The 25,478-nt window shown below is 44.4% G+C and overlaps 1 protein-coding gene across 2 annotated transcripts; it reads left to right on the top strand.

The window, feature by feature from the left end:
- Window positions 1–2,196: 2,196 nt before the first annotated feature.
- LOC115194632 (myotubularin-related protein 1) lies at window positions 2,197–21,955 on the top strand. Of its 2 annotated transcripts, XM_029754485.1 has the most exons (17): window positions 2,197–2,625; window positions 4,155–4,257; window positions 4,388–4,414; window positions 6,084–6,159; window positions 8,914–9,008; window positions 9,669–9,776; window positions 9,898–9,996; window positions 11,696–11,779; window positions 12,136–12,285; window positions 12,380–12,568; window positions 12,727–12,912; window positions 18,753–18,911; window positions 19,357–19,404; window positions 19,498–19,590; window positions 20,945–21,058; window positions 21,210–21,386; window positions 21,535–21,955. In XM_029754485.1, exons 1-17 carry the CDS (start codon window positions 2,495–2,497, stop codon window positions 21,706–21,708), a joined length of 2,013 nt encoding a protein of 670 aa, XP_029610345.1. In that variant the 5' UTR covers window positions 2,197–2,494; the 3' UTR covers window positions 21,709–21,955. The 2 variants fall into 2 exon arrangements, with proteins under 2 accessions (XP_029610345.1, XP_029610346.1); XM_029754486.1 differs by lacking the exon at window positions 4,388–4,414 and having other exon boundaries at window positions 2,202–2,625.
- The last annotated feature ends 3,523 nt before the right edge of the window (window positions 21,956–25,478 follow it).

Genomic DNA, 25,478 nt, shown 5'->3' with positions numbered 1-25,478 from the left:
CTCGTCCCTTCATAGGATGTCTCAGCCCTAAACTGACCTTGTCCCTTCATAGGATGTCTCAGCCCTAAACTGACCTTGTCCCTTCATGGGATGTCTCAGCCCTAAACTGACCTTGTCCCTTCATGGGATGTCTCAGCCCTAAACTGACCTTGTCCCTTCATGGGATGTCTCAGCCCTAAACTGACCTTGTCCCTTCATGGGATGTCTCAGCCCTAAACTGACCTCGTCCCTTCATAGGATGTCTCAGCCCTAAACTGACCTCGTCCCTTCATAGGATGTCTCAGCCCTAAACTGACCTTGTCCCTTCATGGGATGTCTCAGCCCTAAACTGATCTTGTCCCTTCATGGGATGTCTCAGCCCTAAACTGACCTCGTCCCTTCATAGGATGTCTCAGCCCTAAACTGACCTTGTCCCTTCATGGGATGTCTCAGCCCTAAACTGACCTTGTCCCTTCATGGGATGTCTCAGCCCTAAACTGACCTCGTCCCTTCATAGGATGTCTCAGCCCTAAACTGACCTTGTCCCTTCATGGGATGTCTCAGCCCTAAACTGACCTTGTCCCTTCATGGGATGTCTCAGCCCTAAACTGATCTTGTCCCTTCATAGGATGTCTCAGCCCTAAGTATGACAATTGGTTACTTTTTTCAGCACTGTGTAGTGTTGGTCCCATGTATCATGAGCTGAAATTAAAGATCCCAGAAATGTTCCAAATACACAAAAAGCATATTTCTCAACAACAAAAATCACATTTGTTTACCCCATGCTAGTGAGCATTTCTCCTTTGCCAAGATAATCGATCCACCTGACATATCAAGAAGCTGATTAAACCGCATGATCATTACACAGGTGCACCTTGTGCTGGGGACAATAATAAAAGGCCACTGAAGTGTGCTGTTTTGTCACAACACAATGCCACAGATGTCTCACGTTTATAAGGGAGTGTGCAATTGGCATGCTGACTGCAGGAATGTCCACCAGAGCTTTTTTCCAGAGAATTGAATGTTAATTTCTCTACCATAAGACGAGATCCTGCCGCCATCTCCTCATGCTTCACCGTGATAATGCTCGACCTCATGTTGCAAGGATATGTACACAATTGCTGAAAGCTGAAAATGTCCCAGTTCTTCCATGGCCTGCATATGCGCCAGACATGTCACCCATTGAGCATGTTTGGGACGCCCTGGATCGACATGTATGACAGCGCGTTCCAGTTCCCATCAATATCCAGCAACTTTGCACAGTCATTGAAGAGGAGAGGGACATCATTCCACAGGCCACAATCAACAACCTGATCAACTCTATGTAAAGGAGATGTGATGCGCTGCATGAGGCAAGTAGTGGTCACACCAGACACTGACTGGTTTTCTGATCCACACCCCTACCTTTTTTAAAAGTATCGGTGACCAACAGATGCATGTCTTTATTCCCAGTCATGTGAAATCCATAGATTAAGGCCTAATAAATTACTTGCATTACATTAAATTAATTAATGACTGATTTCCCTATATGAACTAACTCAGTAAAACCTTTTGAAATGGTTGCATGGTGCGTTTATATTTATGTTCAGTATACTTTGTAGCTACATTTCAATGGGGCCTACCCTAGCTTCCTGTAATAAGTTACAGGTAACTGACAAGAAAACATCAGGTGTCTTACTATGGCGTTGGGCCACCACAGCTTCAATGCACCTTGGCATAGATTCTACAAGTGTCTGGAACTCTTGGAGGGATGCGGACACCATTCTTCTCTAAAATATCCTAACATTTGGTGTTTTGTTGATGGTGGTGGAAAACCCGGTCTCATGCACCTCTCCAGAATCTCCCATAAGTGTTAAACTGGGTTGAGTTCTGGAGACTGAGATAAACACCCATTAAACCCCCTGTGCTCCTTTAAGACCCCTCTTTCAAAGTGGGCAACTGGGCATTTTTAAACATGACCATAAGCATGATGGGATGTTAATTCCTTAATTAACTCAGGAACCACACCTATGTGGAGCCACCTGCTTTCGATATACGTTGTAGCCCTCATTTACTCAAATGTTTCCTTTATTTGGGCGGTTACATGTACCTCTTGTGACCGACATTTGCAGGCGCACTAACAATGTAATAACCAGACCTATTTTATGGGAAGTAGGACTAAAACAGTTCATACATCCTCAATCTAATGGTTTTTATGCTGAAACTGGTTGATGGGGATGTGAGCTTCTAGCTCCAGAAATGCATTTTGGGTAATCTTCGTGGTTCGCGTGGGGGGGGTGTTAAAGCGCTCGGCTTCTGCTTCCTTCTAGTAAATAAATAAACGCCTAATTTATCAGTTAATAACACAATTAGACTTGGCAGTGAGCGAACAACCGTATTCTGTCTCGTGCTGTGAGCTAATAGCAAACAAATTCTTAAACACGTCGCCGGCAACCCAGATCTGTTGACAATCGGAAAGGATTAGATTTGATCCATCATCTAACGAGAAGGAACCCGGGTTGAGTGGAGAGGGAAAATGGAAAAGCAGTTGTTTGGAGGAGTTGCCGGTGGAGATGGCACTGCGCAGCCGGGAGTACCGAATCGAAACAAGCCTCGGACGTTGGCCACCTCTGGATCGAAACAGGATAGCGTGGAGACGTTGGACAGGTGATAGGTTATTTTGATATCGGTACACAACTGTTACAATGTTACTAGCTACAATGTTAGGATCATTTACACTGGGCAGTGGAAATAGAAGAGCGAATGTCTCTTTCGTAGGCTGCAGCCTAGACCATTGTTTACCATATGTTGTTGCAAAACAGTTACAATGTTACTACAATGTTATACTATTTGTGCATTGGCTGATGGGCGATGTTGTCCGCATGCATTTAGGGGACTTGTTTGACATATGTTGTTAGTGTAATTTTCAACGAGAAAGCGACGGTTTTTAATGTTTGCTTTCCAAAGCGTTGCACTGCTCTGCAACATGCATTCGATTATTGTCCGGTGAAACAAAGCAGTACATGAATCTCTAATATCCTCGTGTGTTTCAGCAATGAGCGCGCCAGATGGACGCGTCGGGGTCTGTGCCAAGTGAACACGCCTCAGTTATAAAGCAGTGTCTTTGCCCAGCAGGAATCGGCCTAACCGCGACCTATTTTAGCCCAGAATGTTGCACGCAGGCTTATTTATTGTAACGTAACTACTGTGTCTGACTGTCAAGTCTAGCCTAGGTCTGTGGTATCTCTCCAATAGGCTAATGATTTACAGTTGATAGCGATATACATGTTTACTATCGTTCAATTTAAAGGGTTTTATTGGCATGGGAAACATATGTTTACATTGCCAAAGCAAGTGAAATAATAATTAAATGAAAAGTAAACAGACAAAAGTTCCAAAATAATAGACATTTCAAATGTCATATGTCTATAAACAGTGTTCTAACAATGTGCAAATAGTTAAACTACAAAAGGGAACATAAATACATTTGGGTTGTATTTACAATGGTGTTTGTTCTTCACTGGTTTACCTTTTCTTGTGGCAACAGGTCACAAATCTTGCTGCTGTGATGGCACACTGTGGAATTTCACCCAGTAGATATGGGAGTTTATCAAAATCGGTTTGTTTTCTAATTATTTGTGGATCTGTGTAATCTGAGGGAAATATGTTTCTCTAATATGGTCATACATTTGGCAGGAGGTCAGGAAGTGCAGCTCAGTTTCCACCTCATTTTGTGGGCAGTGTGCACATAGCCTGTCTTCTCTTGAGAGCCAGGTCTGCCTACGGCGGCCTTTCTCAATAGCAAGGCTATGCTCACTGAGTCTGTACATAGTCAAAGACTTCCTTAATTTTGGGTCAGTCACAGTGGTCAAGTTTTCTGCCACTGTGTACTCTCTGTTTAGGGCCAAATAGCATTCTAGTTTGCTCAGTTGTTTTGTTAATTCTTTCCAATGTGTCAAGTAATTATTATCTTTTAGTTTTCTCATGATTTGGTTGGGTCTCCCTTGAACCCCCTGTCTCCCTGTCTGTCTCTCTGTCAGCATATCTGTGTCTGTCTGTCCCTCTCTTTTGCACTCTGTCTATTCCCCTGCCATGTCTCTCTCTTCCTCCTTCTCACTTTCTGTATATCCCCCGTCTCCCTCCTCCCTCCCCCGGCTCCTCCTCCCTCCTTCCTCCCTCCCTCCTCCCTCCTCCAGTCCTACAGGTTCTCATGTAGAGTGGTGTAAGCAGCTGATAGCAGCCACCATCTCCAGCCAGATATCATCTGTACCTGCAGACACTGCATCCGGAGACTGCAAGGTGGGACACACACACACACACACACACACACACACACACACACACACACACACACACACACACACACACAGGCATACAGTAAGAGGTTTAGACACACGGTCATCACACAGTTGTGTTTTCTGACTGACAGGATTGGAGGAGGACAGATTTCCCAAGGGTGAGGTTAATTAACCACAGGTGTGTGTGTGTGTGTGCGTGTGTGTGTGTGCTTATACACTTCAAGTAGCTGTGTAGAGCGGGATTTGGGTCGTAGTCTACGTCACCTGACTCAGTCACTCTTTTGCTTCCATTCCAGTCTACACCAGGGTTTCCCAAACTCTGTCCAGGGCCCCACTGGGTACACGTTTTGGTTTTTGTCCCAGCACTACAGGGGCTGGTTGAAATAATCAAAGCTTGTTGGTGAGTTGGATATTTGAGGACAAAACCCAGAACATACACCCAGGGTTTGGGAAACCCTGGTCTAAAGCTGTTTTACAGCGGTTTAGAGGTTTTATAGCTTTTGTATTCAGTGTGTCAATGCTTCTCTCACCACCTGTTGCAGCTTTGCCTCCTGGTGATGTTAGTGTCCACTAGGCTTATCTGTGTGTGTGTGTGTGTGTGTGTGTGTGTGTGTGTGTGTTGTCTGTAACCCACAGGTGTCCAAGCGGTCTGTTCTGAGTGTAAGATTTAAGGACTGTTGCTGCTTCCAAACGTCCATGAACCCATTTTAATATTATCTTACTACTTGACAACCTGTCAAGGAGCGTGTGGAATACAGAGCTATGTAGAAAACCGTTTTTCCTGTGTGAAGACCTACTGCTCTTCTATGGCTGTCTCAAGCTTTCAGCTAGTTCTTTGTGTGTTGTAGTTTTGTAGGAGCTGCTGCTTTGTCTCTGTCCGTGTGTCTTACTTTCAAGGCTACAGATACTCTGGTCTACAGACTTCAAGGTGTTACTTAGCCTGTCTGCAACGTTGTGTAGCTTCGCTCCCTTCTGCGTTCCCTTCTTCACTTCCTTCTGCGTTCCCTTCTTCACTTCCTTCTGCGTTCCCTTCTTCACTTCCTGTTAGAACTCTACTGATTCTAACTATTCAAATTTTTCTACAAAGTTCTGCCACCCACACACGCCTCATATCCTGTCTCTGTAGAGGAGACATGACCTTTTGGGCCTCAAAGACCCTTTCATCAACTCTTCTGCCTTTTCTGCATTCTCGCTCTCTTTCTCTCACGTTCTCCCTCTCTCTCGCGCTCTAATTTTCTCTCCTTATTCTCTTGTTCTCTTTCCTCCTTCACACTCAAGATAATTCTGTTACAGTTGCAAGTTAACTCTTCCTATTGCCCTCTGCTTCCACGGTTACCATGCCTCTCCCTGGTTCAGGACTCTATGGAAGGGGGACATATTTACCAGGGCAACAGTGACTCTGAACTTCCCGCTAATGCTTTGGCAAGTCTCTCGCTTCTATCCCTCCATCCCTCTCTCCTGCCCCTTATGATATATGCTAATTAGCAGACGATTTTATCTAAAGAGACATAGTCATGCGTGCAAACATTTTACGTATGTGTGGCTCAAGCTGGAATCAAACCCACGATTCATGCTTGAGCCACATAGGGCCTTATGCCGCCTCTGACAGAGCTATAGACAAGGGAGAAGGAACAATCTCTCCATTTCCTCTTTGATCCCTCTCTCCACTTACCCCCTTTGTTTCACTCTCCCAGTGCCTACCCCTCTCTTTGGCTTTCACCTCTGTTAGCTGTAGGTCTGTGGCAGTGAGAAATGGTTCTGCTTAGGACGGGAGGTTCTGTTTAAAAAAGTTCTAGATCTGTTCCTTATTGTGGTTCTATGTTCTAGCCTCCTAGAGACGGAACCAAGCAGGTCCAGACGGATGAGGTTCCACTGGTACCGGGAGAGACCATCAAGGCTGTGGGTTAGTAGCACTAGGGTCTCTGTCTTCAGTCCCTCTCGGTCTCTCTCGGTCTTCCTCTCTCTCTCTCTCTCTCTCTCTCTCTCTCTCTCTCTCTCTCTCTCTCTCTCTCTCTCTCTCTCTCTCTCTCTCTCTCTCTCTCTCTCTCTCTCTCTCTCTCTCTCTCTCTCTCGGTCTCTCGGTCTCCCTCTCTCTCTCGGTCTCCCTCTCTCTCTCGGTCTCCCTCTCGGTCTCCCTCTCTCTCTCGGTCTCCCTCTCTCTCTCGGTCTCTCGGTCTCTCTCTCGGTCTCTCTCCCTCTCTCTCTCTCTCTCTCTCTCGGTCTCTCTCTCTCTCTCTCTCGGTCTCTCTCTCTCGGTCTCTCTCTCTCTCTCTCTCTCTCTCTCTCGGTCTCTCTCTCTCTCTCTCTCGGTGTCTCTCTCTCTCTCTCTCTCTCGGTCTCTCTCCCTCTCTCTCTCTCTCTCGGTCTCTCTCCCTCTCTCTCTCTCTCTCTCTCGGTCTCTCTCCCTCTCTCTCGGTCTCTCTCCCTCTCCCTCTCTCTCGGTCTCTCTCCCTCTCTCTCGGTCTCTCTCCCTCTCTCTCGGTCTCTCTCCCTCTCTCTCGGTCTCTCTCCCTCTCTCTCCCTCTCTCTCCCTCTCTCTCGGTCTCTCTCCCTCTCTCTCGGTCTCTCTCCCTCTCTCTCGGTCTCTCTCCCTCTCTCTCGGCCTCTCCCTCTCTCTCGGTCTCTCTCCCTCTCTCTCGGTCTCTCTCCCTCTCTCTCGGTCTCTCTCCCTCTCTCTCGGTCTCTCTCCCTCTCTCTCGGTCTCTCTCGGTCTCTCTCCCGGTCTCTCTCCCTCTCTTTCGGTCTCTCTCCCTCTCTTTCGGTCTCCCTCTCGGTCTCTCTCGGTCTCTCTCTCTCTCTCTCGGTCTCTCTCTCTCCCTCTCGGTCTCTCTCTCTCTCTCGGTCTCTCTCGGTCTCTCTCCCTCTCTCTCGGTCTCTCTCGGTCTCTCTCCCTCTCTCTCGGTCTCTCTCGGTCTCTCTCCCTCTCTCTCGGTCTCTCTCGGTCTCTCTCCCTCTCTCTCGGTCTCTCTCGGTCTCTCTCCCTCTCTCTCCCTCTCTCCCTCTCTTTCGGTCTCTCTCCCTCTCGGTCTCTCTCTCTCTCTCGGTCTCTCTCTCTCTCTCGGTCTCTCTCTGTCTCTCGGTCTCTCTCGGTCTCTCTCGGTCTCTCTCGGTCTCTCTCGGTCTCTCTCGGTCTCTCTCCCTCTCTCTCCCTCTCTCTCGGTCTCTCTCTCCCTCTCGGTCTCTCTCTCCCTCTCTCTCTCTCTCGGTCTCTCTCCCTCTCTCTCTCTCTCTCTCGGTTCTCTCTCTCTCTCTCTCTCGGTCTCTCTCTCTCTCTCTCTCGGTCTCTCTCGGTCTCTCTCTCTCTCGGTTCTCTCTCTCTCTCTCTCGGTCTCTCTCTCTCTCTCTCGGTCTCTCTCTCTCTCTCGGTCTCTCTCTCGGTCTCTCTCTCGGTCTCTCTCTCGGTCTCTCTCTCGGTCTCTCTCTCCCTCTCTCGGTCCCTCTCAGTCCCTCTCGGTCTCTCTCCCTCTCTCTCGGTCTCTCTCTCGGTCTCTCTCTCTCTCTCTCGGTCTCTCTCTCGGTCTCTCTCTCTCTCTCTCGGTCCCTCTCGCTCTCGGTCCCTCTCGGTCTCTCGGTCCCTCCCTCTCGGTCCCTCTCTCTCCCTCTCTCTCCCTCTCTCTCGGTCTCTCTCCCTCTCAGTCTCTCTCGGTCTCTCTCGGTCTCTCTCGGTCTCTCTCTCCCTCTCTCTCGGTCTCTCTCTCCCTCTCTCTCTCTCTCGGTCTCTCTCTCTCGGTCTCTCTCTCTCTCTCGGTCTCTCTCTCTCTCTCGGTCTCTCTCCCTCTCTCTCTCGGTCTCTCTCTCTCTCGGTCTCTCTCCCTCTCTCTCTCTCTCGGTCTCTCTCTCTCTCTCTCGGTCTCTCTCTCCCTCGGTCTCTCTCGGTCTCTCTCCCTCTCTCTCTCGGTCTCTCTCCCTCTCTCTCTCGGTCTCTCTCGGTCTCTCTCCCTCTCTCTCTCGGTCTCTCTCTCTCTCTCTCGGTCTCTCTCTCTCTCTCTCGGTCTCTCTTTCTCTCTCTCGGTCTCTCTCTCTCTCTCTCGGTCTCTCTCTCTCTCTCTCGGTCTCTCTCTCGGTCTCTCTCTCGGTCTCTCTCTCCCTCTCTCGGTCCCTCTCGGTCCCTCTCGGTCTCTCGGTCTCTCTCTCGGTCTCTCTCTCTCTCTCTCTCGGTCTCTCTCTCTCTCTCTCTCGGTCTCTCGGTCCCTCTCCCTCTCGGTCCCTCTCCCTCTCTCGGTCCCTCTCCCTCTCGGTCCCTCTCGGTCTCTCGGTCCCTCTCCCTCTCGGTGTCTCTCTCTCCCTCTCTCGGTGTCTCTCTCTCCCTCTCTCGGTGTCTCTCTCTCCCTCTCTCGGTGTCTCTCTCTCCCTCTCTCGGTGTCTCTCTCTCCCTCTCTCGGTGTCTCTCTCTCCCTCTCTCGGTGTCTCTCGGTCTCTCCCTCTCTCGGTCTCTCTCGGTCTCTCTCTCTCTCTGTCCAGATCTTTGTCTCCATTTGACTTCTTTACCTGTTTTCTCTCATTTTCTGTTTTCCTCTCTTTCTTCAGCCTAGTACGAGAGCAGCTGTAGTTGTTGACATGTTTTTAGACTTTCCTAGTTTGTTTCACGTGAAGAGCGACATCACTCTGTTTCCTGTTCTCCCACTTAACACTGTTGTGTATTTATTTGTCCCCTCAGCCAAGGATGTGATGTACATCTGTCCCTTCACGGGTTTGGTGACTGGAACCCTCACCAGCACCAACTATAAACTATACTTTATCAGTCTGGAGCGGGTAAGAGTACACACACACAGAGACTCACGCACGCACACACACACACACACACATTTCAAGCTTGACCCTTGTTAGTTCACCCAACTCTTTATTTAAAACTTTTATATGTAAAGTTCCTCATCCCATTTCCGTCTGATCCCTGTCCCGTTTCCGTCTGATCCCTGTCCCGTTTCCGTCTGATCCCTGTCCCGTTTCCGTCAGATCCCTGTCCCGTTTCCGTCTGACCCCTGTCCCGTTTCCGTCCCATTCCTGTCCCGTTTCCGTCTGATCCCTGTCCCGTTTCCGTCTGATCCCTGTCCCGTTTCCGTCGGATCCCTGTCCCGTTTCTGTCTGACCCCTGTCCCGTTTCCGTCCCATTCCCGTCCCATTTCCGTCTGATCCCTGTCCCATTTCCGTCTGATCCCTGTCCCGTTTCCGTCTGATCCCTGTCCCATTTCCGTCCCATTCCCATCTGATTTCCGTCCCATTCCCGTCCCATTTCCGTCTTATCCCTGTCCCATTTCCGTCTGATCCCTGTCCCGTTTCCGTCTGATCCCTGTCCCGTTTCCGTCTGATCCCTGTCCCGTTTCCGTCCCATTCCCGTCCCGTTTCCGTCTTATCCCTGTCCCTCCCCTGTCCCATTTCCGTCCCATTCCCGTCTGATTCCTGTCCCATTCCCAGGATACTCCGTTCATCCTGGATGTGAACCTGGGAGCGATCAGCCGTCTAGAGAGCATCAGTGTTCAGAGTCATGGAGAGAACACAAGGGGCATGGAGATAGTCTGTAAGGTGAACGTTACATTGCACTCAAATATATCATCTATAGCATCAGTATACATCGAGTTTTATGTATGGGTTGTGCAAATTGTCCTGTCAGTTATAAATTTGTAATGAAACCTCTCTCCATCAGGACATGCGTAGTCCCAGGTTTGCCTATAAGGAGGATGCCAGCCAACCAGAGATAGTGGAGGTTCTAGCCAAACACACCTTCCCCCTATCAAACGACCTGGTGAGAACTATACATCACTCTCCTAGCAGCCTGATAGGTGCAGAGATGTCACTCAACCAGAATGGGGTGGGAGTTAACCTCTCTTGGGTATGTGGGACGCGACCGTCCCACCTGCGGGACACACTATTCAACAGCCAGTGAAATAGCAGGGCGCCAAATTCAAAATGACAATCTCATAATTCAGATTTCTCAAACATAGAACTATTATAACCCATTTTAAAGATAAGATTCTCGTTAATCCAACCACATTGTCTGATTTCAAAAAGGCTTTACGGCGAAAGCAAAACATTAGATTATGTTAGGACAGCGCTGAGACAAGAAAAACCACAAAGCCATTTTCCAAGCAAGGAGAGGCATCACAAAAACCAGAAATGCAGCTAAAATTAAGCACTAACCTTTGATCTTCATCAGATGGCACTCATAGGACTTCATGTTACACAATACATGTATGTTTTGCTCGATAAAGTTCATATTTATATAAAAAAAAAACATTTTACAATGGCCTGTAATGTTCAGAAATGTTTTTCCTTCAAAAACTTCCGGTGAATGAGCACATCAATTTATATAAATAATCATCATAAATGTTGATAAAATATTAAACTGTTATTCAAAGAATTATAGATAAACATCTCCTTAATGCAACCGCTGTGACAGATTTCAAAAAAGCTTCACGGGGAAAGTACACTTTGCAATAATCTGAGTACGGTGCTCAGAAAACATCAGGCAATACAGATACCCGCCATTTTGGAGTCATCTAAAAATATTAAATAGCATTATAAATAGTCACTTACCTTTGATGATCTTCATCAGAATGCACTCCCAGGAATCCCAGGTCCACAATAAATGTTGTTTTGTTCGATAAAGTCCATCATTTATGTCCAAATACCTCCTTTTTGTTTGCGCGTTCAGTAAGCTACTCCAAATGTAGGAAGCGCGCCGAAAATTTCACGAAAAGTCAAAAAAAGTTTTATTTACGTTCGTAGAAACATGTCAAACGATGTATAGCATCAATCTTTAGGGCTTTTTTTAACATAAATCTTCAATAATTTTCCAACCGGACGATTCCAATGTCTTCAGAAATGTAATGGAACACAGCTACCTCTCACGTGAACGCGCCACTGAAGTCATATTATTTTCTGAGTCACCAACTTCCCGGCCTTCTCGTTCGCTCTCTGTTCACTGTAGAAGCCTGAAACAACTTTCTAAAGACTGTTGACATCTAGTGGAAGCATTAGGAAGTGCAAAATGAACCCTAAGTCACTGTATACTGTAAAGGCAATCACTTGAAAAAACTACAAGCCTCAGATTTCCCACTTCCTGGTTGGATTCTTCTCAGGTGTTTGACTGCCATATGAGTTCTGTTATACTCACATACATCATTCAAACAGTTTTAGAAACTTCAGAGTGTTTTCTATCCAAATCTACTAATAATATGCATATCCTACCTTCTGGGCCCGAGTACCAGGCAGTTTAATTTGGGCACGCTTTTCATCCAGAATTCCAAATGCTGCCCCCTACTCTAGTGAAGTTAAAGATCCCAGCAGCCCGCTCTTAATTAGAATTTATATATTGAATGTTGGTTTGTTCGGAAAACTATCACTCGAGGGGGGATCATAACATGGGGTGGAGTCTTAGAATCCTTGCTGGTTGATCAGTTGAAAGACCTGCCACTCACTCTCCCTGGCCTATCCCATTGCAGCCCCTGTTTGCCTTCCTGTATAAGGAGGAGTTTCCTGTGGATGGGTGGAAGGTGTATGACCCGATGGCAGAGTACAAGAGACAGGTAACCATGGAAGTTAGTACTTTAGATTGTAAACATGTACTGAACATTAGCTTATAGACATGTTCACTTAGATAAGGCAAAGTTGTAGTTTCACTCAAGACCGAAAGGTTTATATCAGTGAGATTAGCATGTGTCTAGATGCATTTAATCACTCCTACTCACTCATCTCCCACTAGTTCTGTATACTGGGGTAGTTCAGCAGGTGTGTCGAAAGCCTTACTCTGATTCATCCACACTCCCACAATCATTTGAGGTTAATGTGCATTGATTCTTGAAGTCTTTGAAATGTTTCATGTAAGACTAGCTTATATGAACTGTTCTTCACTCCATTTAGCAGTGTTCCTGTTCCCCCCCAGGGTCTCCCCAATGAGAGTTGGACCATCAGTAAGATGAACAGTAGTTATGAGGTGTGTGACACCTACCCTGCCCTGGTCGTCATCCCCACCAGCATCGAGGACGACGACCTCAAACGAGTGGTGGCCTTTAGGGCTAGGCACCGCATACCGGTATGCATCTCTCTCTCTCTGGGAAAATTACAGTGAAAGTTGCCTCCAAAGTTACCAGGCTAAATCAGTGAGGATGGTACTTAAACCCCCCTAGGTGTTATCATGGATCCACCCAGAGAGCCAGGCCACTATAGTCCGTAGCAGTCAGCCTTTAGTGGGACCCTCTGACCGGCGTTGTAAGGAGGATGAGAGATACCTCCAGACCATCATGGATGCCAACGCTCAGTCTCACAAACTCACCATCTTTGACGCCCGACAGAGCAGCGTGGCAGACAACAACAAGGTATAGTTGTTAAATCAAGGAGCTGCATCGCTGTGTTAAGCTGCTTTCACCACTTCTTCTCCTTTTTCACTCATTTCCCTTCCTTCCTACCTCCTTCCTACTACCTCCTTCCTACCACCCCTCCCTCCCTCCTTCCCAACTCCCTTCCTCTCTCCCAGGCTAAGGATGGTGGTTATGAGAGTGAGAGTTTCTATCCCAATGTAGAACTCAACTTCCTGGAGATCCCCAACATCCACGTAATGAGAGAGTCACTGAGGAAACTGAAGGAAGTGGTCTACCCTAGTATAGATGAGGCTCGCTGGCACTCTGCAGTCGACCAGACACACTGGCTAGAGTACATACGGGTAAGGAGGACTCTGTCTTTTCTCTGTTTTGCTCTCTCTATTTTGCACACACTCACTATGATAATGGTGCTGGAGGGACTGGCTGCCATTTTACAGGCTCTTAATCAACTGTGCTGTTCTTTTTGGGGGTTTTTTCCGCATTGTTTGTAACTCATTTTGTACATTAAGTTGCTGCTACCGAAAAGAGCTTCTGGACATCAGAACAGTGATTACTCACCTCGAACTGGACAAAGATTTTTTCTTTAATTAGTCCGATGCGTAGGATATACTGCTTTGTCGAGACAAGGCCCAAATCCCTGTCATCCACATGAAGAAAAGACTGGGAAGGAGGAGGAGGGCGGCGTGCCTTGTAAGAATTTGCGGACGAGCAGGCAAACCACCACTACCCTCTGTATTATTGGCCAACAAACTGGACGATCTACGATTTAAGACTATCCTACCAACAGGACATTAAAAAACTGTAATATCTTATGTTTAACCGAGACGTGGCTGAACGACGACACGGATAATATAGAGCTGGCTGGCTTCTCCGTGCGTCGGCAGGACAGAGCAGCTACATCTGGTAAAGCAAGGTGCGGGGGTGTGTGTCTATTGGTCAATAACTGCTGGTGCGCGATGTCTAATATAAAAGATGTCTCGAAGTATTGCTCACCTGCAGTGGTGGAAAAAAATACTCAAGGTATCTTTACTTTTACTCAAGTATGATAATTAACAGAAAATGACTCAAGTGAAAGTTACCCAGTAAAATACTACTTGAATAAAAGTCAAAGTATCTGGTTTTAAATGTACTTAAGTACAGTGGTGGAAAAAGTACTCAATGTCATACTTGAGTAAAAGTAAATGCTATACATCAAATTCCTTATATTAAGCAAACCAGACAGCCCTATTTTCATATTATTTTTAATTTCAGACAGACGGGGGCACACTCCAACACTCAGACATCCTTTACAAACACAGTATTTGTGTTTCGTGAGTCCGCCAGATCAGAGGCCGTATGGATGACAAAGCATTATATTGATAGGTGCCATAATTCTGTCCTGCTTTAGCATTATAAATGTAACGAGTACTTTTAGATGTCGGAAAATGTATGGAGTTAAAAAGTACATTATTTTCTTTAGGAGTGAAGTGGAGTAAAAGTGGTAAAATAACCCCAAAAAACTACTTAAGTAGTACTTAAAAGTACTTTACACCACTACTTGCCTGAGGTAGAATACCTCATGATAAGCTGTAGGCAACACTATCTACCAATAGAGTTCTCATCTATATTATTCGTAGCCTTCTATTTACCACCACAAATCGATGCTGGCACTAAGACCGCTCTCAACCAACTTTATAAGGCCATAAGCAAACAAGAAAAGGCTCATCCAGAAGCAGCGCTCCTAGTGGCCGGGGACCTTAATGCAGGCAAACTTAAATCCATTTGACCTCATTTCTACCAGCATGTCACATGTGCAACCAGAGGGGAAAAAAGTCTAGACCACCTTTACTCCACACCGAGACGCATACATTTGGCAATGACCATAATTCTATCTTCCTGATAACTGCTTACAAGCAAAAACTGAAGCAGTGACTCGCTCAATACGGAAGTGGTCAGATGACGCGAATTCTGCGCTACAGGACTGTTTTGCTAGCACAGACTGGAATATGTTCCGGGATTCATCCAATGGCATTGAGGAGTATACCCCCTCAGTCATCGGCTTCATCAATACATTTTGGGGGCTCCCGAGTGGTGCAGCGGTCTAAGGCACTGCATCTCAGTGCTAGAGGCGTCACTACAGACCCTGGTTTGTTTCCAGGCTGTATCACAACCGGCCGTGATTGGGAGTCCCATAAGGCGGCGCACAATTGGCCCAGCGTCGTTAGGGTTTGGCCGGGGTAGGCCGTCATTGTAAATAAGAATTTGTTCTTAACTGACTTGCCTAGTTAAATAAAAATAAGTGCATCAACGACGTCATCCCCACAGTGACCGTACGTACGTACATAGCCCAACCAGAAGCCATGGATTACAGGCAACATCCGCACCGAGCTAAAGCCTAGTGCTTCCGCGTTCAAGGAGTGGGACACTAATCCGGACGCTAAAAAGAAATCCCGCTATGCCCTCAGACAAACCATCAAACAGGCCAAATGTCAATACAGGACTAAGATTAAATCCTACTACGCTCTGATGATTGTTGGATGTGGCAGGGCTTGAAAACTAAGCACGACTCCAACACCAAGTTTGCTGACGACGCAACAGTGGTAGGCCTGATCACCGACAATGATGAGACAGCCTATAAGGAGGAGGTCAGAGACGACAACAACCTCTCCCTCACTGTGAGTAAGACAAGGGAGCTGATCGTGGACTACAGGAATAGGAGGGCCGAACAGGCCCCCATTAACATTGACAGGGCGGAAGTGGAGCGTGTCGAGAGTTTCACATTGCCCATGTCCACATCACCAACTAACTGTCATAGTCCAAACACACTAAGGCAGTTGTGAAGAGGGCACGACAGTACATTTTCCCCCTCAGGAGACTGAAAAGATTTGCCATGGGTCCCCAGATCCTCAAAAAGTTATACGCTGCACCATCGAGAGCATCCTGTCTGGTTGCATCACCGCCTGGTATGACAACTGCTCGGCATCCTGCTTCAACGTCAACTTGTAAGGCGCTACAGAGGACAATGCGTACGGCCCAGTACATCATTAGGACCAAGCTTCCTGACATCCAGGACCTACAGTTGAAGCAGGAAGTTTACATACACTTATGTTGGAGTCATTAAAACTCATTTTTCAACCACCCCACAAATTTCTTGTTAACAAACTATAGTTTTGGCAAGTCGGTTAGGACATCTACAGTTGTGGCCAAAAGTTTTGAGAATGACACAAATATTAATTTCCACAAAGTTTGCTGCTTCAGTGTCTTTAGATATTTTTGTCAGATGTTACTATGGAATACTGAGGTATAATTACAAGCATTTCATATGTGTCAAAGGCTTTTATTGACAATTACATGAAGTTGATGCAAAGAGTCAATATTTGCAGTGCTTACCCTTCTTTTTCAAGACCTCTGCAATCTGCCCTGGCATGCTGTCAGAAAAACTTCTGGGCCAAATCCTGACTGATGGCAGCCCATTGTTGCATAATCAATGCTTGGAGTTTGTCAGAATTTGTGGGTTTTTGTTTGTCCACCTGCCTCTTGAGGATTGACCACAAGTTCTCTATCCCTGATGTTTTTCCTGGAGAGAAGTGGCTTCTTTGCTACCCTTCTTGACACTAGGCCATCCTCCAAAAGTCTTTGCCTCACTGTGGGTGCAGATGCACTCACACCTGCCTGCTGCCATTCCTGAGCGAGCTCTGTACTGGTGGTGCCCCAATCCGGCAGCTGAATCAACTTTAGGAGACGGTCCTGGTGCTTGCTGGACTTTCTTGGTCGCCCTGAAGCCTTCTTCACAACAATTGAACCACTCGCCTTGAAGTTCTTGATGATCCAAAAAATGGTTGATTTAGGTGCAATCTTACTGGCAGCAATATCCTTCCCTGTGAAGCCCTTTTTGTGCAAAGCAATGATGATGGCACGTGTTTCCTTGCAGGTAACCATGGTCGACAGAGGAAGAACAATAATTCCAAGCACCACCCTCCTTTTGAAGCTTCCAGTCTGTTATTTGAACTCAATCAGCATGACAGAGTGATCTCCAGCCTTGTCCTCGTCAACACTCACACCTGTGTTAACGAGAGAATAACTGACATGATGTCAGCTGGTCCTTTTGTGGCAGGGCTGAAATGCAGTGGAAATGTTTTTGGGGGATTCAGTTCATTTGCAATTAATTGCAATTCATCTGATCACTCTTCATAACATTCTGGAGTATATCCAAATTGCCATCATACAAACTGAGGCAGCAGACTTTGTGAAAATTAATATTTGTGTCATTCTCAAAACCTTTGGCCATGACTGTAGTTTGTGCATGACACAAGTAATTTTTCCAACAATTGTTTACAGACAGATTATTTCACTTATAATTCACTGTATCACAATTTCAGTGGGTCAGACGTTTATATACACTAAGTTGACTGTGCCTTCAAACAGCGTGGAAAATTACAGAAAATGATGTCATGGCTTTAGAAGCTTCTGATAGGCTAATTGACATCATTTGAGTCAATTGGAGGTGTACCTGTGGATGTATTTCAAAGCCTACCTTCAAACTCCGTACCTCTTTGCTTGACATCATGGGAAAATCAAAAGAAATCAGCCAAGACCAGCCAAAATTGTAGACCTCAAGTCTGGTTCTTCCTTGGGAGCAATTTCCAAACGCCTAAAGGTACCATGTTCATCTGTACCAACAATAGTACGCAAGTATAAACACCATGGGACCACGCAGCCGTCATACCGCTCAGGAAGGAGACACGTTCTGTCTCCTAGAGATGAATGTACTTTGATGCGAAAAGTGCAAATTAATCCCAGAACAACAGCAAAGGACCTTGTGAAGATGCTGGAGGAAACAGGTACGAAAGTATCTACAGTTGAAGTCGGAAGTTTTACATACACCTTAGTCAAATACATTTAAACTCAGTTTTTCACAATTCCTGACATTTACTCCTAGTAAAAATTCCATGTCTTAGGTCAATCACAATCACCACTTTATTTTAAGAATGTGAAATGTCAGAATAATAGTAGAGAGAATGATTGATTTATTTCAGATTTTATTACTTTCATCACATTCCCAGTGGGTCAGAAGTTGTGGGGGTGCTTTGCTGCAGGAGGGACTGGTGCACTTCACAAAATAGATGGCATCATGAGGGAGGAAAATTATGTGGATATATTGAAACATCTCAAGACATCAGTCAGGAAGTTAAAGCTTTGTTGCAAATGGGTCTTCCAAATGGACAATGACCCCAAGCATACTGCCAAAGTTGTGGCAAAATGGCTTAAGGACAACAAAGTCAAGGTATTTGAGTGGCCATCACAAAGCCCTGACCTCAGCCTATAGAAAATGTGTGGGCAGAACTGAAGAAGCGTGTGCGAGCAAGGAGGCCTACAAACCTGACTCGGATACACCAGCTCTGTCAGGAGGAATGGGCCAAAATTCTACTCGAAACATTTGACCCAAGTTAAACAATTTAAAGGCAATGCTACCAAATATTGAGTGTATGTAAACTTCTGACCCACTGGGAATGTGATGAAAGAAATACAAGCTGAAATAAATCACTCTACTATTATTTTGACATTTCACATTAAAATAAAGTGGTGATCCTAACTGACCGAAGACAGGGAATTTTTACTAGGATTAAATGCCTGGAATTGTTCAAAACTGAGTTTAAATGTATTTGGCTAAGGTGAAATGTAAACTTCCGACTTCAGCAGTGTCAGAGGAAGGCCCCAAAAATTGTCAGACTCCAAACACCCAAGTCAGACTGTTCTCTCTGCTACCGCACAGCAAGCGGTACCGAAGCGCAAAGTCTAGGTCCAAAAGGCTTCATAACAGCTTCTACCCCCAAGCCATAAGACTACTGAACATCTAATCAAATGGCCACCCAGACTATTTACATTGACCCCCCACACTTTACACTGCTGCTACTTGCTGTTTATTACCTATGCATAGTCACCGGTACCCCTTGTATAGAGCTCGTTATTGTTATGTAATTTTCTTGTTACTTTAAGATTTTAAATTTTTTTAAACTTTAGGTTATTTAGTAAATATTTTCTTAACTATATTTCTTAAACTGCATTGTTGGTTAAGGGCTTGTAAGTAAGCAACCTGTTGTATTCTGCGCATGTGACAAATAACATTTGATTTGACACACACACATGTATACACAAGGGGTGGTCCATTGATCAGGCTTACTGTCACTAAATCTCGCCCTAGCTGCTCCTGGTGGGTGCGGTGCGTATAGCTGACAAGCTGGAGTCTGGTAAGACCTCTGTGATGGTCCACTGTAGTGATGGGTGGGACCGCACGACCCAGCTCACCTCTCTGGCCATGCTGATGCTGGACAGCCACTACCGCACCCTGAGGGGATTCCAGGTGGGTAGGAGGGATGGATCAAGGGAGAGGGGAAAGAGAAGGGGTAAAGGCAGCCTGTGGACAATTGTCGCAGTGACGGCTTGAACATTCTACAGTCGTCCGACATCAAAATTGTCCTCGTCATTTTGAAAAGTATAAACACAAAAACGACATCAACAGCCTGGTGGACCAAAGGGCATACCTGTTGTATTTTAACACAAATAAACCGTTTTCAATTTTTAGTTTTTTGTCAATCTAGCAAACAAGGCACCCAAATCAACTTTCTAAACAATGCGTTGGTTAGTTTCTAGTTTGTTAGCTAGATAATAATGCCCAGAGCCTAGCTGACATAACTTCAGCTACTTTTCCTACAAGAAGAAAAATCTCAAGACCACTATAACTTGTTGGTGAGGAAGGGAGGTTTCTGTCGTCAGTTCTGTAAAGCATAAGAGCTGTGTCTCCTCAGGTACTGCTGGAGAAGGAGTGGATCAGCTTCGGACACAAGTTTGCTGCGGTGAGGATTGTGTGTGTTTATATGGTTTCCTGTGTTATTTTTATACAGATGTGTGAGGGGCTCTTTGTGTGTAATAACCTGTGTTTTTTTCAGCGTGTTGGTCATGGGGATGAGAACCATGCCAACTCGGAGAGATCGCCTCTCTTTATCCAGTTTATAGACTGTGTCTGGCAGATGAACAGACAGGTGAGTGTCAACCTGCCACACACACACACAGTACATGCTAGAGGTCGACCGATTAATCGGAATGGCCGATTTTAATTAGGGCCGATTTCAAGTTTTCATAACAATCGGTTATCGGCATTTTTGGACACCGATCATGGCCGATTACATTGCACTCCACGAGGAGACTGCGTGGCAGGCTGACAACTGTTATGCGAGTGCAGCAAGGAGCCACGGTAAGTTGCTAGCTAGCATTAAACGTATCTTATAAAAAACAATCAATCTTAACATAATCACTAGTTAACTACACATGGTTGATGATATTACTAGTTTATCTAGCTTGTCCTGCATCGCATATAATCGATGCGGTGCCTGTTAATTTATCATTGAATCACAGCCTACTTCGCCAAACGGGTGATGATTTAACAAGCGAATTTGCAAAAAAAGCACTGTCGTTGCACCAATGTGTACCTAACCATAAACATCAACGCCTTTCTTAAAATCAATACACAAGTATATATTTTTAAACCTGCATATTTAGTTAATATTGCCTGCTAACATGAATTTCTTATAACTAGGAAAATTGCGTCACTTCTCTTGCCTTCTGTGCAACAGAGTCAGGGTATATGCAGCAGTTTGGGCCACCTGGCTCGTTGTGAACTGTGTGAAGACTATTTCTTCCTAACAAAGACAGCCAACTTCACCAAACGGGGGATGATTTAACAAAAGCGCATTTGTGAAAAAAGCACAATCGAGCACTTAACTACGTTTGCCAGCAGCTTTTCGCAATGCTTCAAGCATTGCGCTGTTTGACTTCAAGCCTATCAACTCCCGAGATTAGGCTGGCAGTACTAAAGTATCTTTTAGAACATCCAATAGTCAAAGGTATATGAAATACAAATGGTATAGAGAGAAATAGTTCTATAATAACTACAACCTAAAACGTCTTACCTGGGAATATTGAAGACTCGTGTTAAAAGGAACCACCAGCTTTCATATGTTCTCATGTTCTGAGCAAGGAACTTAAACGTTATCTTTTTTACATGGCACATATTGCACTTTCTTCTCCAACACTTTGTTTTTGCATTATTTAAACCAAATTGAACATGTTTCATTATTTATTTGAGACTAAATTGATTTTATTGATGTATTATATTAAGTTCAAATAAGTGTTCATGGTTCATTCAGTATTGTTGTAATTGTCATTATTACAAATATATAAAAATCGGCCGATTTAATCGGTATCGGATTTTTTTGGTCCTCCAATAATCGGCCGACCTCTAGTACATGCATGTACACACATCTGATGAGATTTCCCTGCTACACACAAACACAATCGTTTAGTTAGACTTTTTTCTTTCTGTCTATTTGTTCCTAGTTCCCTGCAGCGTTTGAGTTTAATGAGTTGTTCCTGATAACCATTCTGGACCACCTCTATAGTTGTCTATTTGGTACGTTCCTCTACGACAGCGAACAGGAGAGAGTGGCCAAGGTACGGACCATTTCTTTGCTGACGGGGGTGGGAGGTTGGGTCACCTAGTCACAATGAGTTAAAGTTTTCATCTGGTCTCTTACTGTAAAGCTATGTGTGGAATGTTGATAAACTCATGCCTGTCTCTCTTTCGCTCCCTCCTCCTCAACAGGAAGTCCAGACAAAGACAGTCTCTCTGTGGTCCTATATCAACAGTCAACCAGAGGACTTCACCAACCCGTTCTATGTGGACTATGAGCACCAGGTCTTGTACCCTCTAGCTAGCGTCAGACACCTGGAGCTGTGGACCGGGTACTATGTACGATGGAACCCCCGTATGAGGCCGCAGGTAGGGGTGGGTTGTGGAGGGGGTGCTGGTGTGTTTTGTGAAGGAAGACAGACCTGTGTGTTGGTTTACGGCTTGTTCTGCACGTGTGTGTCTATCTGCATGTGTATGCGTACATCTTTCTAACTCTGCATCTCTCTCTCCTCATCAGATGCCGGTGCACCAGAACCTGAAGGAGTTGTTGTTCCTGAGAGCAGAATTACAGAGGAAGGTAGAGGAGTTGGAGAGAGAAGCATCTTCATCACGCGGCTCTCTCTCGTCTTCATCAGAACACACATCATCACCCTCACACAGCGGGGGCACGCCCCTTCACACCATTGTTTAACACAGTACACACACCACCATCTGATACATTCACACACACCTGAATGCAGTACCCAACACAGAACTGAACACACGTAACCACTTGTTTGTTCGTCTTCGTATTCCTGAACCAGTTTTTCACCTCGTGTTTTTATCATAAAGAACTAGAAAGAGTTTAACTTGAGAAAATAGGTACACGTTTGTAACAGTGTCATTCTTTTTTTTTGTATTTATATAAGGGAAAAGAAATGAGGTAAATTGTTGAAAAAGTATTGAGAAAAAAGCACCATAGTATTTGGTGCGTATTTTAACATAGAACATGTAAATATGAATAGATTGAACTTACACATTTCTACCTAAAGTATACTCTTTACAATTGACGACAGTTTCCAATATTAGAAATGTTGAAATATCAAGTGCACTTTTTTTAAACACATTTGAGTAAGCATGTATTGAAGCATGTTATATCAAGTGGATCATTAAGGATACGTCCCAAATGGTACCCTATTTAGCCTGATCAAAAGCTGTGCACTATGTAGGGTGGCATAGAGAGAGCTCTTATTTAGGCTATGTACTACTTAACCTTATCCAGCTGTGCCATAACTGGTACCTTGTAATATAATGTGTCCTATTCCTGTCCGTCCCTTTTAATGTACGTGTGTTCCTATCAACATGTTCCATTCAACATGTTCCATTCAAAGTCTGTGCACTTTAAAAAAGTCATCTTTGCCTTTCTATTCAATGTGTATTCTTTACTTATCCACACTGTTATTGGTCATAGGCTGTGTTTACACAGGCAGCCCAATTCTGATCTTTTGCTCAGTTATTGACAAAAATCTGATCTGATGAATTAGTGGAACAGATTTAGAATTAGACTGCCTGTGTTAATGCAACCATCTTTTTTTGTTTTTTCCCCCGTGTGACTTATGCGATTTTCTTCTAGTCTGCTGATGCCAAATCTGTTGTTTTGTGTTTGAACCTTTTACCCAGTGGTACGTTTGTATTAGATTGTGCATTTCTACTGGTGTTTTTACCTGGGGTGAAACCTTCACTGGGGACAGACATGTATCCCCCCATATTATCAAATTGCATTTTTGTCCCCCCCCAGTTTTATCATTTGAATGTGATACAAAATGAGAGTGCTTTAGGACCATGCGGACGCCTCTGTTTGAAGTGTTTATCCGAATGGATAACAAAATGTAGATCTCTAGTACCAGTCAAAAGTTTGGACACACCAACTCATTCAAGGGTTTGTCTTTATTTGTACTATTTTCTACATTGTAGAATAATAGTGAAGACAAACTATGAAGTAACACAGTGTTAAACAAATCAAAATAGATATATTTTGATAACATCTTTTTGGTTACATGATTCTATATGTGTTAATTCATAGTTTGTCTTCACTATTCTTCTGCAATATAGAAAATAGTAAAGAAAAACCCTTGAATGAGTTGGTGTCCAAACTTTTGACTGGTACTGTAAATAAAGAAAATATCCCCCCCACTTCTAAAACCAAAGTTGCGCCCTTGGTTTTTCCTCTCCAAGGCCTAACAAGATGGTAATGGTAGTGTTCAACTCATAGGGCCCTCTTGTGGCCTTAAGCCAAATAACAATACTGACTATCCTTTTCTCAACTATGGAGAAAGAAAAAATTATTTAATGCTCATTATTTGAATGGCAATTGAATCAAATACCTGTATGTGGAAATAGGTACGTTTTTACGTGGGTATAGGGTCAACCAAACTTGAATAGGCCGTAAGATTAACCTAATTTTGACATGCCTTTCACTGATTGGTTAAGCCTAGCTAACATTTTACATTAGTAAATGCTCTTATCCAGAGCGACTTACAGTAGTGAATATATACATTTCAAAAAAAAATTGTACTGGGCCCCCGTGGGAATCGAACCCACAACCCTGGCGTTGCAAACACCATGCTCTACCAACTGAGCCACAGGGAAACCTTATGCATGTTTTCTGTTGTATTATAGTGGTTATAACAATTTAACTGTTTCCTATGTCATGCTTAAAATGTTCAACACTGTGCTGCACCTTCATTAAATTAGTCTGTGGTAAATGTGTTAATCTCAAACATTTTTAAGTCTTTACCATGTGTATTTTACATGTCTGTCATCTAAGATATTTAAGAAGTTAGCATTATGCCTTGGTGCTTCTGTGGGTGACAAATGAATCTAAACCAATTTAGCTCAATCTGAAATATGCTTTTCACTGCTCATCGCAAATAAAAACATCTTACATTCCACTGATACAAAAAAAGAAAGTCTTTGGGTTTCTTTTCAAATTTTATTGGGTTTCATTGATTGATCATATGAATGTCGTCATTCCACAATGTATTTGCCAGTGAGCGAGACAGCAGTGAAATATAGATGTATAGAACTGCAGCAGTATAGGAAGCTTCAATAGGAATGATCTATGTCATTACATTTCTGTTTAGTATTATAAGAATTTGTCCAAGTTGCCAGTGGCCCTTCGCGTGTATAAGTATGTGCATATGCGTTCATGTAAAATTGTGTGTGTGTGGTTCAATTGACAGGCACTAGTGAATCAGACGTGGATTCCGTGCATGCAGAAGGCCATTTCGTTTACATATCTGAAGTGAATACAGTCGGAATACATAGTGTACATTGTGATGTCATAAGAGCCCTGTGTTCTAACTGGTCAGCGGGGTTGTAATGACAATGACTTCACACTAGAATGGGATTAAGAAGGATGGGACATTGATGTCATAAAGTATCTTAGGGGAAGAATATCTGCACAGAAAACCAAATTGAAGTGTCTGAAATAACAGCATATTCCCTAGATACTAGTGCACTACTTTAGAACAGAGCCAGCAGTGACTAGAGCTGGATTGGAACTTATTGGCTCTTATGTCAAGAGAAACCAGGAAGGAAGTATTCATAACAGTCCAATACTTATTTTTCTTATCCTAGACTTTACTGGCAGTGTATAAATACCCTCACATTTACCAACCACTACTCCTGGTCCAACTATACTCCAGTCCCAAATCTGTTTGTGTTCTTGTTACTTGCCAACTCCATTGCTGTCATTTTCAAGCCGTAAGGAGTTGGCAAGAGAGCAGAAATAGACTGGCACCCAGGCCATCCCAATGATAACCCAATGAGGAAAACTTCCAAAGACTACAGCTAAATATCCAAAAACATGCGTTTTATTTCTGTACAGTTCTGTTATAGCCCGTTACCGTCGTGTGTGTAGTAGAGGAGCACCCAAGATTTAAGGGGATCCAACTGCTGATATGTCTCTTACCGTAAACCATATAAAAAAAGGGCAACGTCAAAGCCTTAAGACTGCAAACCACTGGGCATGCAGCAACTCCTAGTTCACTGACTTTTATACTACTGTATAAACTTGTTTTTTTACATCTTCGAAACACCTCTAATTTTCAAAATCAGGCAAATTATCCATACTGCATCCAAGAGGCACCTTAATACCATTCCAAACCAGAGTACGCCATAGTACTAGAAGATGGTACTCATCACACAGGCAAGTCTCACACAACTCTGTGCTCTTCAAATTGTCTAATTTCTACCAAGCTTTGTCTCTAAGGATAGGGGGTGGGGGATTCTTAGTTCTAACAGTCAATCCGTGTTTAAAAAAGTTTATATTTGTGAGGAATTTATGTCATTTTTATGTGATGTTACTAGCGTATAGGAAGACACTTGTAAGCATTCAATTGGTCCCGATTCGAAGGTTTTCATTATTTTTGTTCGTGCCCAAAACATTTTTGAAGGGGTGTCTTCCTCTACTCTGTTTAG

Source organism: Salmo trutta, chromosome 5, assembly GCF_901001165.1.
Source record: "Salmo trutta chromosome 5, fSalTru1.1, whole genome shotgun sequence".
In the NCBI taxonomy this organism is placed as follows: Eukaryota; Metazoa; Chordata; class Actinopteri; order Salmoniformes; family Salmonidae; genus Salmo; species Salmo trutta.
This window is presented reverse-complemented; position numbering and strand designations above follow the sequence as displayed.